This window comes from Marmota monax, unplaced genomic scaffold (genome assembly GCF_021218885.2).
Source record: "Marmota monax isolate L192 unplaced genomic scaffold, Marmota_monax_Labrador192_F-V1.1 WCK01_AAM20220418_F8-fsc00008, whole genome shotgun sequence".
In the NCBI taxonomy this organism is placed as follows: Eukaryota; Metazoa; Chordata; class Mammalia; order Rodentia; family Sciuridae; genus Marmota; species Marmota monax.
This window is the reverse complement of record NW_026694432.1, coordinates 15,380,984-15,393,111: the sequence shown is the minus strand read 5'-3', so window position 1 is coordinate 15,393,111 and position 12,128 is coordinate 15,380,984. Positions and strand designations below refer to the sequence as shown.

General features: G+C 42.6%; 1 protein-coding gene across 2 annotated transcripts; it reads left to right on the top strand.

The window, feature by feature from the left end:
• The first annotated feature begins 6,216 nt into the window (after positions 1-6,216).
• On the top strand, positions 6,217-10,577 carry LOC124110031 (toll-like receptor 12). 2 transcript variants are annotated; one of them, XM_046469082.2, is made up of 3 exons: positions 6,217-6,343; positions 6,457-7,608; positions 7,936-10,577. In XM_046469082.2, exons 1-3 carry the CDS (start codon positions 6,326-6,328, stop codon positions 9,199-9,201), a joined length of 2,436 nt encoding a protein of 811 aa, XP_046325038.1. In that variant the 5' UTR covers positions 6,217-6,325; the 3' UTR covers positions 9,202-10,577. The 2 variants fall into 2 exon arrangements, with proteins under 2 accessions (XP_046325038.1, XP_046325037.1); XM_046469081.2 differs by having other exon boundaries at positions 6,457-10,577.
• Positions 10,578-12,128: the final 1,551 nt, after the last annotated feature.

Sequence of the window (12,128 nt, the reverse complement as noted above, 5' to 3'; positions counted from 1 at the left end):
GCTCAGTGGTAGAGTTTGCCCCTGGGTTCAATCCCTGGTACTAAAATTTTTTAAAAAATTACAAATAAAGAAGCATTTTCTTTGTGGTCCAGTGATGTAGAACTAGAATCAGACCCCAGTGTACCTAGAGGGCAAATTACCAAGACAAACTCAAGAGGAGAGGCAAATAGGGGTAAAGTTAGGCTGTGAACACATGTGGAAATAGACCCTGAGGGTGCTAGACCAAGGATCAAGTACTATAATTTCAGATTGGACTGAATTTATGGATACGAATGCATTTACTAGAGATTCTTATTTCAGCAGGCTAACTTCAGTAGTAAGAAGATTCTGATCATTCTTGATTGATTGACTGGAACTTAGACTAAATGGTGGTCTACTAAACAATGTTAAGATGCCTTAACTTCCTTAAACTAGAAGGGAGATTAGTACATTTCCATGTGCAATGTGTTTCACACCCGCTAACTATACACCCAGAATGAACCCAGAAAACAATCCTTTTGTGGAGAAATTGAGAAATATATTAGTGAGAGGAACCCTGTCACTTTTTTTAAAGACACTGCTGTAGCTATTCTCTGTGAAGCTGGGAGTAGTAGTAAAAAATAGCATTTGCTTCCTGATTTCAATGGAGACAGCAGGATCCTAGAGTGGTAGACTCCAAGTAGTAGCACTTAACCACCCATACGTAGCAAGATGCACATGGTTACCAAATAGGACTAGGAGAGGAGTCTAAGTGCTATATGCAAAACAAGTGCCTACTATGGTCTACCCTTTGTCTGTCCATTGACATATCCCTTTCCTTCAATGCTTACTCTCCTATTTAAACTTTCTGCCAAGTATAATACAACCAACCATCTTTTTTTCTTTTTTTTTTTTTTGTACCGAGGATTGAACCCAGGGAGACTTAACCATTGAGCCACATCCCCAGCCCTTTTTTATATTTTGTTTTGAAACAAGGTAGCATTAAGTTGCTTAGGGCCTCAATAAATTGCTGAGCCTGGCTTTGAACTCACAGTCCTCCTGCCTCAGGCTCCTGAGCCACTGGAATTATAGGCATGTGCCAATATGCCCAGCTAAACAACCATCTTTTGAAAAACTGTTAACTTGTTTATCCATCCCCGAAGAAGTCAACCCAAATTCCATAAGTAACTATATATTCTGTTGCAAGTCCACAGTCTGTGAGTGATGGTCATTCCTCTGGTAATACCATTATCCTGTCTCAAAATTATATATTCTGTGCCATAAATTATATTATAGTCCTACTTTCAATTCCTCCTACATTATTTCCCCAACAAAAAATATCTGCCTCACTACTATCTTTCCATGCCCTTTTGCACATAGAGTATCTTTTTATTTCAAGGTGGAATTATAGTGTGATATTTTTGAGAACAGTTAAAAAGACAATTAACCTAAAATGGGTAGTACTAATAATCTGCATAGCTCAACTGAAGTGATAATAAGATGAACAGCTATGGCCAACGAAGCAAATGTGCATGCAACAGTAATTAAGAATGTTGCCTGGTTACCAGCAATACCAATGTGATTTTAATTGTGGGATGCAGCCCTTTTTCAAAGGTGTTAAAATATGAACAAATGAGCATCTCAGAATTGATGAAGTACAGTAGCTAATATAAAATCCATATGGCACATCAAGAAAGAAAATGCAAATATATGTGAAGTTCTTCTTTTTCTTATGGTCTATTTCACTTCTGTTTTCCAATAACTCATCCATGTTCCATTTGACTTAATTCCGTATCCTTCTCTCTTTTTTTTTTTTTTTTTTTTTTTTTTTGCTGTTGATTGTTTGCTTTTTCTTTCTATCCATCAGGGTAACTAAAATAATAATTCTCCTCCTCCTCCTTCTTCTCCCCCACCTCTTTTTTTTTTTTTTTTTTGGTACTGGGGATAAAAAGCAGGATACTCTATTACTGAACCACAAACCGAGCTCTTTTAATAAATTTATTTATTTTAAAATATCTTTTTAGTTTTAAATGGGTGCAGTACCTTTATTTATTTTAAATACATTTTGTTTTATTTTCATGGGGTGCTAGAGATAGAACCCAGTGCCTCACATGTGCTAGGCAAGCACTTTACCACTGAACCACAACCCCAGCCCTTATTTTTTATTTTCATACAGAATCTTGCTAAATTGCCCAGGCTGGTCTTGAATTTTCAATCCTCCTACTTCAGCCTCCTAAATAGCTGGGATTAAAGGTGTGCACCACCACGTCTGGCAGGATAGTTTCTATTTCTAGGTCTTCAAGTTTACTAATCATTTTTTTCTATAGTGTGTAACCTGCTTTTAACCCTATACAGTGAAATTATAATTTCAGAAATGTAATTTTTCAGTTCTAGAAGTTTCATTAGTTTAAGAATAATTTTCCCTTTCTCTTATTATGTTCATGTTTTCTTTTAAATCTTTGAGCATACCAAAATATTTTTGCTAGCTAGTTTAGTATTTTTGTCTGCTAACACCATCATCTTTGTCATTTCTGGGTGTGTTTGTACTGATTATTTTTTTCTTGGTTATAAGTCTCATTTTCCTTTTTTAAACATCTTATAATTTTTATTAGATGTTGGGCATTGTAAATGTTACATTATGGACAAGCTGGACTTTGTTGTTTTCCTTTAAAAATTATGTTAAAGTTTGGGCAGACAGCTAGCTGTGGATCATCTTAATAATTTCAAGACTTTTAAGGCTATGCTCTAGGCTATGTTAACTGTATTAGAAGGGGTAACCTAATTGTTCTCTACTAGTTGCTCTGCATATTCAACTATGTCTCTCATATCTGGCTGGCCAGACTTGAGCATATCCCAACCCTGTAAGAACTCTGGAAAATTTTAATCTTACAGCTCTCCAACAGTTATTCTTTGCCTAGTCCTGTGGTGTTTCATCCTAGAAACATTCAACTTAGCATTCAGTCCAAACATCTGGGGGACCTGATGCAGATTTCTAGAAATTTCTGGAGCTCTCTGTATCTCCCTCCTCTCCTGTACTCTGGTTCACAGATGTAGTTTTCTTGACCTTGTGTTCTCTCAGCTCAGAAATACTGTTGCCGTCCCTCCCCTACCCCCACCCTTTTCTGCTGGGGATCAGTAAATGACTACAGGTAGAAAGTCAGGGCAACTGTAGAGCTAGTATCCTTTGTTTCCCTTCTCTCAGGGATGTTCATCTTTATGGTTTCAATGTGTCTCCTACACAATTTAAATGTTGCCAATGTAATAGTATTAAGAGTAGGATCTTTTAGGAGGTGTTTAGGCCCAAAACTCCTCCTTTGGGAATGAGATTAAGCCCTTGTATTAAAAAAAAAAAAAAAAAGCTTCACATAGTGTTTAGCTATCTTGCTTTTCTGGCTGTGCATGGGATGACAGTGTTCTTCTCTTTGGAGGATCCAGCAATAAGGCACCATCTTGGAAGCGAAGCAGAGAGCAGTCCTCACCTGACCACCAGACCCACCAGTGTCTTATCTCAGACTTCTCAGCCTCAGACTGTAAAAAATAAATTTCTGATTATTACAGAATGCCCAGTCTGTGCTATTCAGTTACACAAATACAATGAGCTGATGTCCCTGTATCTGAGAGTAGTTATGTCATTATTTGGTCCAGTTTTATATTTGTTCATGGTAGGGGGGCTAGTTTGATATGTTGCTGCATAATGGAGGCAGTGAGAATCTTCTTATTTTTGAATTATCTCTTTTCTAAATTTTTGAGGCTCTTGCCTGGTTCACTAATTTTTGACTTTCACTGTTTTGTTTTCTAACACAGATAAATAAGGTCGTACATTTTCCTCACAGACTTGCTTTAGGTTTATCCTACAAATTTTGTTTTGGTGGATTTTTGTTATTATTCAATTAAAGCACTTGCTAATTTTCATTATGGTTTCTTTTTTGGCCCATGTGTGATTCTGATTTATATTTATTATATATCCCACACTTTGAGTCCTTTGTTAAGCATATGTATTAAAAATATCTTCTCCTGTGCAAGACTTATCTTTGCACTTTCTTAGTCACATTTTCAAATGAACACATTTTCCAAATTTTAATGAAGTTAATTATGAAAAAGTTTGTGGCTAGTAATTCTTGTGGCCTATTTAGGAAAATTTTACTCATCTCAAGACCATAAAAATATTCTGTTCACCTAGAAGATTTATTGTTTTATTTTTTTTTGGCACCAGAGATTGAACCCAGGGGTGCTTAACTTCTGAAGCACACCCCCAGCTCTTTTTACATTTAAAATTTTTTTTTAATTGAAGATGGCCAGCATGCTTTATTTTATTTGTTTATTTTTATGTGGTACTAAGGATCAAACCCAGTGCCTCATACCTGCTAGGCAAGTACTCTGCCATAGCCCTCTTTTTACATTTTACTTAGAGACAGGGTCTCATTAAGTTGCTTAGGGACTCACTAAGTTACTGAGGCTGGCTTTGAACTCATGAAACTCCTACCTCAGACTCCTAAACTGCTGGGATTACAGGCATGTGCCACCATGCCTATCTATTGTTTTCTTTTTTATGATTAGACTTATAATGCATCTTGAGTTGTTTTGGATAAGATAAATGGAATTAAATAGGTGTCTTTTATAAATCAGGGAATAGATATGATTAGTTCTATTTTTGGACTATATTCTGCTCCATTTATCTACAAATCCTTGTTATTATTATTATTTATCAGAGTGCATTTTCTAATTGTCAGTGGTATTGCTGCTGTGTTTCTTTAGTTTTTCTGACTATATACACTTTTCTGTCTCCATTTGGCTCTATGCTCAGAGAAGATGAACTGAATGAATTATGTTAAGGTTTTTCTTCCCTTTGGTTCTGGGGCCAATGGAGCATCCTGGGAAGAGATCAAAGGGAGGGAGGAGAGAGAAAGAGAGAGATAAAGAGTGTGTGGCAAGGAGATATCAGGACATTTGGGATTCTTTTGTCCTTCCTATGATGTCCCCTCAGGTTGGTTTCATTACTTGACCAAATGTCATTGCTCTTGTCAAGGTAGCTAATCCTACAACAAAACTCCCTTTCCTTCTAGGACCTAGTAACTCCTCCCAATCTTATCCATTCAATTTTAGGAAAGGAGACAGTTCCTGTGCTTGTCAATCTGGCCAACTTTTCTGAACTATCTTGTGATACCCCAAACCAGTTAACATCTTTCTGATCAATCCTTTTGCCCAAAAAATTGCTAGAAAAATATTAATTTGAATGTGCTAGTTTCTATAGAGACCTAAACTAAGGCACTAATGCATTAGAACATTAAAAAATATGTCTAGTATCCAGCATCTTTGGTAAATATTCTTTAGTTTTAATAATCTGTTTTTAGAAATTCTTAGATTTCCTGTGTAGACAATCAGCATCTTAACCTAGTGTTTCTTCCTTTAAAATCTTTTAATTTTCAAGTTTTAATTTGTTTTATTGCTTATTTCCTTGGCTTAGACCTACTTCCATTATACTGTTGAACAGAAATACTAATAATTATCTCATTCCTGGCTTTCAATTAAGGCAATGGTTGGTTCACCATTAAGAATTATAGTTGTTACAGATCTGGAATAGATACCTTTTTTAAGTCAAGGAATTTATCTTCTGTCAGTTCATTATTTTTAAAATTATGAACATATGTTGGCTTGTATTGAAACAGTTTACTGCAACTTTGATATAATCATAAAACTCCTTTTTCTCTTTCTGTCCTCCCTTGGGTCTTGCCTCCATCTTGGGAGTGCATGTCAAGGTCAAGGCCATGAAGACCTTCCTACCTTGCCCTAGACTACAAGGGCCTTTTAGTCCTCTCAGGTGAAGCTCAAGGTTTTGGAATCTTCCATGTGGAATGTTGCAAGATGTCCACAGTGGCATCATTTTGATATATTATTTTGCTTCCAAAACATCTGCTTTGTAATTTACTCAAGAACTTCTTTCTCTTAGGAGTCAAAGGAGGAAGTAGTAAAGGAAGTGATGAGGTGAGAAACCCTTTCTGACCCCCTTTTATTATTTGCAGCAACCCTATGAAGCAGGTGTTAGTAGGTTTATTTTATAGATGAGGAAACCAAAGCTCAGAGAGATGAAATGCCCTGCTCAGGTTAATGACAGAGTGAAATCCTGGCTCTCTGGCTCTAGATCTTATGCTTAAAAGCACTGCTTGCTTTCTCACAACAGAGAAGTGAGACCTGGGCCCACTTCTGCACTAGTGTACTTCCTTTCCCTGCCCTTGGAGTTTCAGCTATAAGCATTTCCTATTCTGTTCCCACCCTCCCACTCAGTTCCCCAACAGTTTTATAGTCTGGAAGCACTGTGGTCCTCTATCTCTGCTCCCAGGCCTCCCAGGCCTCCCAGGCACTTGAGGATATGCAACTTGCCACTGCTGTAAGTACTGTGCATGTGCATGTAGAGAAGGAGAGGGTGGGATGGAGTTTATTTGCAAAAAGGAGGGTTGCTGAGAGGCTTTGATTCTGTGATTCTGTTTCTCTGTGGATTAGGCTGGTGCTGGGATGGCTGGGCACTTGCTGCTACACAGTCTGCTCCTGTCACTTCCTCTGATTGCTGGCTGGACTGCTTCCAATTGCCTAGTGACGGAAGGCTCCTGGCTGCCCCTGGTCTCCCGCTTCTTCCTGAACTGCCCCTTGAATTCCAGACTGCCCCTCCTTGCTGTATGCACCAAGGTGACCAACCTGACACAGGCCTTGGAAGCTGTGCCTCAGAGTGTGGAGGGGCTCTGTCTTGCTGGTTCCATTTCTGTTCTGCCCCAGGATGCCTTGTCCAACTACCCTGGACTGAAGGTTCTGGGGTTGAATTTGCGTCTTACCCGACTCCTGCCAGGAGCTCTCCGAGGCCTGGGTCAGCTGCAGGAGCTCTCTTTTATGGCTCCTCAGTCTAAGAACTACCTCTTCCTACACCCTAATGCCCTTGATGACCTGAGATCCCTCCAAAAACTCAATTTCTTGGGCCCTTGTCTGGACAGGAACTCGAGTATCCAATTGCCTACCAGTCTACGCCAGCTGGTTGTCAGGTACAGCTGCCTTCAGGATGTGGGGGAACTGGATGACATCTTCCCAGATCTGGCTCATAGTCCCTTCTCTGGGGATGCCCGGACCCTGGATGTATTGGATCTATCATTCAACTGGCAGCTGAAGATGGCCAGTCCTGGGGCCCTCCAGGGCCTCAGGCTGGGGACTTTGCATCTGGATCACACAAAGATGGATGCAGCTGCAGTGTTGAGTCTGGGACTGCAGAAGCTCAAGAGTCTGTCGGTGTTATTCACTGTCACGGCTGAGCTGCCTGCTGAGACAGTGGCTCACTTTGAGCTGCAGGAACTGCAGGTGGGAAACAAACAGATAGGGCACATAACTCTGGAAGCCCTGGCTTTCTGCCACAGCTTGCAGAGTTTAGTTCTTCAGAACGGTGGCCTAACTGATCTGCCACCAAATTTCCTGGCTGCCATGCCCAGGCTTCAGAGATTGAACCTGGCTGGAAACCAACTGCAGAGGGTCAGGCTGTGCATGAATGAGACAGGATTTGTGTCAGGACTGTGGACCCTGAATCTGTCTGACAATGGGCTGCTCGCCTTGTCCCCAGCCACCTTCTCTTGTTTGTCCCACCTGCGGGAGCTGCTACTTCAGAGAAACCAGCTGGTGAGCTTGGAGGGCGAGGTATTCCAGGACCTATGGAGGCTGGAGATCTTGGACTTGAGTAGAAATCCACTGGTAAACCTGGGTGGGGGCTGGCTGGCTCCTCTGCCTTCACTGACCACTCTAAACCTTCTCAACACCCACATATTGTTTAGGCCAACCTGGGGCTTCTGGGGCCCAGAGAGTTTGCACCACTTGAGACTGCAGCTCCCCTCTGCCCCTGCTGGGGTAGCATTGTCCCTGCCTGAAAGGCTGACCAGCTTGGAGCTTCAGGCAGTCCCAGGCATGAAGCACCGGAAGCTGTTTCCTAATGTCTTTCCAATCTTACAGACTCTGACTTTAGATGGCTGGGGACTGCACCTGGAGACCCAGAACATCTCGGAAATCTTCCCGGCCCTTCGTCAACTCACCCTTCTTGGCAGTAGCCTGGAGGCCCTCTGCTCTCAGGACACCTCCAGCTTCTTCCTCTGGCAGCTTCCCGGGCTCCAGTCCCTGAAGGTACGCGGAGATGGGCACAGCCCCAGGCCCTGCTGCATTACAGGGCTGCCCAACCTCCAGGAGCTGAAGCTGGATGCCTTGAAGTACAGAGCTCGGCCCCGCCCAGTGCAGCTCCAGGAGCTGGTGGGTGAGCTGCCACGGCTCCGGGTGCTGCAGCTGGCCAGAACAGGGTTGGAGACACTGTCTGCTGCCGCTTTCCAGGGCTTAGGCAGTCTCCAGGTCTTAGTGCTAGACTGGGAGAAAGGCCTTGTGCTGGATGGTGGTCTACAGGAGCTGAGTCCTCAGATGCCCCAATATGTGTACATTCTGACTTCGTCCTTGGCCTGCCAGTGTGCCAATGCATGGCTGGAGCCCTGGTTTGAAGGGTCCCCCAGAACATACATGTGGGTACAACCACCACAGCTGTGCCCGGCAGAATCAGGGGGTGGCTCCAAGCATCCTCTTTTCCCCTTTCTCTTGAACCACTGCCAGGAGGCCTTGGAGTTGGAACTCTTTTTGGGCAGCTGCGCCTTGCTGCTTCTTCTGATCTCTTTGCCCCTTCTACAGGAAGCCAGGAACTCCTGGGTCCTCTATCTCCAGGCCCTGCTCAGGGCTTGGTTCCAGGGCCTGAGGGGTCAGAAGAATGAGGGCAAGAATTTCCTCTATGATGTGTTCGTGTCTCACTGTAGGCAAGATCAGGGCTGGGTGGTGCAGGAGCTGCTGCCTGCCCTAGAGGGCTGCCCTCCGGAGGGCCAGGGCCTGCGTCTTTGCCTCCCCGAGCGCGATTTTGAGCCAGGCAAGGATGTGGTCGACAATGTGGCAGACAGCATGGCCAGCAGCCCAATCACACTCTGTGCGCTGAGTCACCGGGCCCTACGTACACCTCGCTGCCGTCTGGAGCTCCGCTTGGCCACTTCACTCCTGTTGGCTGCCCCTCACCCCCCAGTGCTGCTGCTGATCTTCCTGGAGCCCGTCTCCCGCCACCAGCTCCCCCGCTACCATAGACTGGCCCGGCTGCTCCGCCGAGGAGACTATTGCGTATGGCCCAAAGAAGATGAAGGAAAGGACAGCTTCTGGGCTTGGTTGAGGGGCAGGCTGGGGCAGCCCCGGTGCAGGTAGAACGGGGGCCTGTTTTAGGGCAGAGGTAGGGAAGGCAAGCCGCCTTGCAGGGAGAGAGTGATATATGGGGCCGTGAATCTGAACCCAGCTTCCAGTGGGATGGGGCTCTGCAGGCACCAGGAGGACCAAATGTTGGCAACCCAGACTTCGGGAGCTTCTGGAGGCCGAAGGAGAATATCTGGAAAATGGCAGGTGGCCTTGCTGTTTGTGATGTGATTTCAACATCTCCAAATCCTCCAGTAAATTTACCAAGTCCATGAAATACTTGACTTGATTTTTATTTATTTATTTATTTATTTTTAAATGAAAACCCACATGGGGCAGAAGGCAAAGGAACTTGAGTCACAGAGACTGCAGCACAAAGAAAATAAGGCTGGGATTTTATGAAGCATGCAGGGAAGGAGGGAGGGCTCTGGACATTCTGAAACTGTGGAATCTGGGACTAGGCTAAGTTCAATCAGATCTTCAAGGGGCACAAGGCCTCTTTTGCCACCTGGGATTATAGAGGGATTGGTAGCTGAGGACTAAAAGCTGGGACACTGCCTAGGAGGCCACAGACTGCTTGCCTGTTCCCTCCTTGAAAATATGAAGTCGTGTTCAAATCTTTTGAGTATCCGAGTACCACTCACTGTGCTTAACTAAGATAACCCACCTGTGACTCCCAGAATAACATGTGCTCTTGCCTCTGGGCTTTTGCACCTACTGCTCTTTACTGAAGAACACCTTTTCCCTGGGGACCTCCAAAGCATTTTGTTTTTTGATTACACTTTTTTTTATACCTGTATTTTATTTTTTTAATGTGGTACTGAGGATCAAACCCACAGTGCCTCATGACTGCTAGGCAAGTGCTCTACCACTGAGCCACAAACCCAGCCCTTTTTCCTAAGCATTCGTTTAGTTTCATCTCAGGTATTATTTTCTCTGGAAGCCTTCAGAGACCTCCCACCTGGGTAAGCTGTTGCTTCTGGGCTCTCATAACTTCCTGTACCTCTCTGTCTCAGAGGACAGACTGCAGACCTGGGAGCCCCTAGAGCAGTGTCTCCAAAGTGGGGTGTACAAGATGACCTATTGGGCTTTGGAAAGAAAATGTTATAACTTCTATTTATCTTTATTTTTTTTTCTCACTTTATTCTAAAGCTAGATGCCCTGCTTTTCAACCAGGAGGCTTTGGTGTGTTACTTAACCTCTCTGTACCACAGTTTCAAATTCTGTATTATGGAATAGCATTACACCCTCTATCAAAGGGTTTTGTGAGAATTAAATGAGTTAATATGTCTGAAACACTGAGACCAGGACCTAATCATGCATTACAAATATTCTATAGAAGATATTATTACATGTGTATCTTTTATAAATAAATATACATACCTTGGAAATATGTGTTCTCTAATGTTCCTAAACTCATAGGAGAGCTTGATTGGGAAAGTTTGGAGATCAGATCCTGGAGGCAGGGACTAGGTTTGTTTGAGTCATCTCTGCACTCTTGGAGCCTACTGCTGGCCCAGCTGAGAAAGGGTTCTGATAGACAACAGCATACAGAATGCTTATAAACCAAACTCTGATGGATGCTGAACTAGAGAGAACCCAAGTCTTATTCAGGTTCTGTTGCTTATTTCTGTATGACACTGGGCAGGGCACTTGGACTCTTAGGGACTTTCTTAGGGACTAAACTGTGGAAACTGGGAACTTTACTTTTTTTGTAAAATGCCTGGCTTTTATTACCTAAAGGCTAAGGGAAGCTATAGAACAATTCCTGGATTTAGGGCAAGGGGCGCCCTCTTGTGTCCTAATGGTGTATTTCACTTTCTGCATACTCAACTTCCATTCTTTCTCTTCAAGGTAGGTGTGGAAGATGACTTTACTTGACCCTGAAAAACCACCTTTCAGCTTCAGATTCTGACACTCTCTCAAATGTCTCTGGCCCACCCAGCACCCCATACTCCGTCTACCCCATGAGGCTTCCCTTTATTTTGTCTGAGGTCTCTTCCTCATGAAATGTCAGAGAAGAGGTCTTTGTAGGCACACACAAGCGGTCAAATTCCAACCCTGGTACTTAGTGCTCATGCATTCTTGAGCAGGTTACTTCATTTCTCTAAGATCCCACTCCCGAATTGGGGGCAACTCTATCAAACACATAGGGATGTTGTGAGACTTCAACAATGAGGACTGTTAATAGGTTACAATTACATTTACTGAGTAAATTCACAAGAGACATCATTATAAATAAGTTGGCACATGGTTTACAGAGGACAAGGAATTTGAACTGGGTTATTAAAACTAAGATATGGATTTCCCCTAGTTTTAACCCTAGCTAACACGTAAGCCTCTGTCATATGCTAGGTACTGTTAATTTACCCCACACCTTATAGCTATTAACAAAATAATAATGGTTAATGGTTATTAAACTTTTTGTGTACCAGACTTTTTACATCCTTTCTCCTATTTAATACTCTTGACAACCCTATCAAGAAGATACCATTGTTATCACTCTCATTTTCCAGATGAGGAAACTGAGACATAAAGAGATTAAGTAATTTCCTTAAAGTTTCACAAATAGGAAAAAAGAGAAAGATGTGCACCTTACATTTGAAAATAAGTTTTGGACAAAAGCAGCTGGACTATAGAGACCCTTCTTTACCCACATCATCTCATTTAATCTGTTCAACAATCCATGATGTAGGTTCTGTTATATTTCATGCATTTTATATATGGAAAAACTGAAGACAAAAGTGATGCAGAATTTGTTCAAGACTACATCACATCGCTAGGAAGTAGTTGGGGCTGGGATTTGGATCTATGTCTGACTATAAAACCCATATTCTCAGCTCCATATTAGATTGCTCTTACCTCGAACTATTCACAATGGTACAAAGCAACTACATATTATATTAAGATTATTCTGTAATAATGATTAATATTGCTCTGAC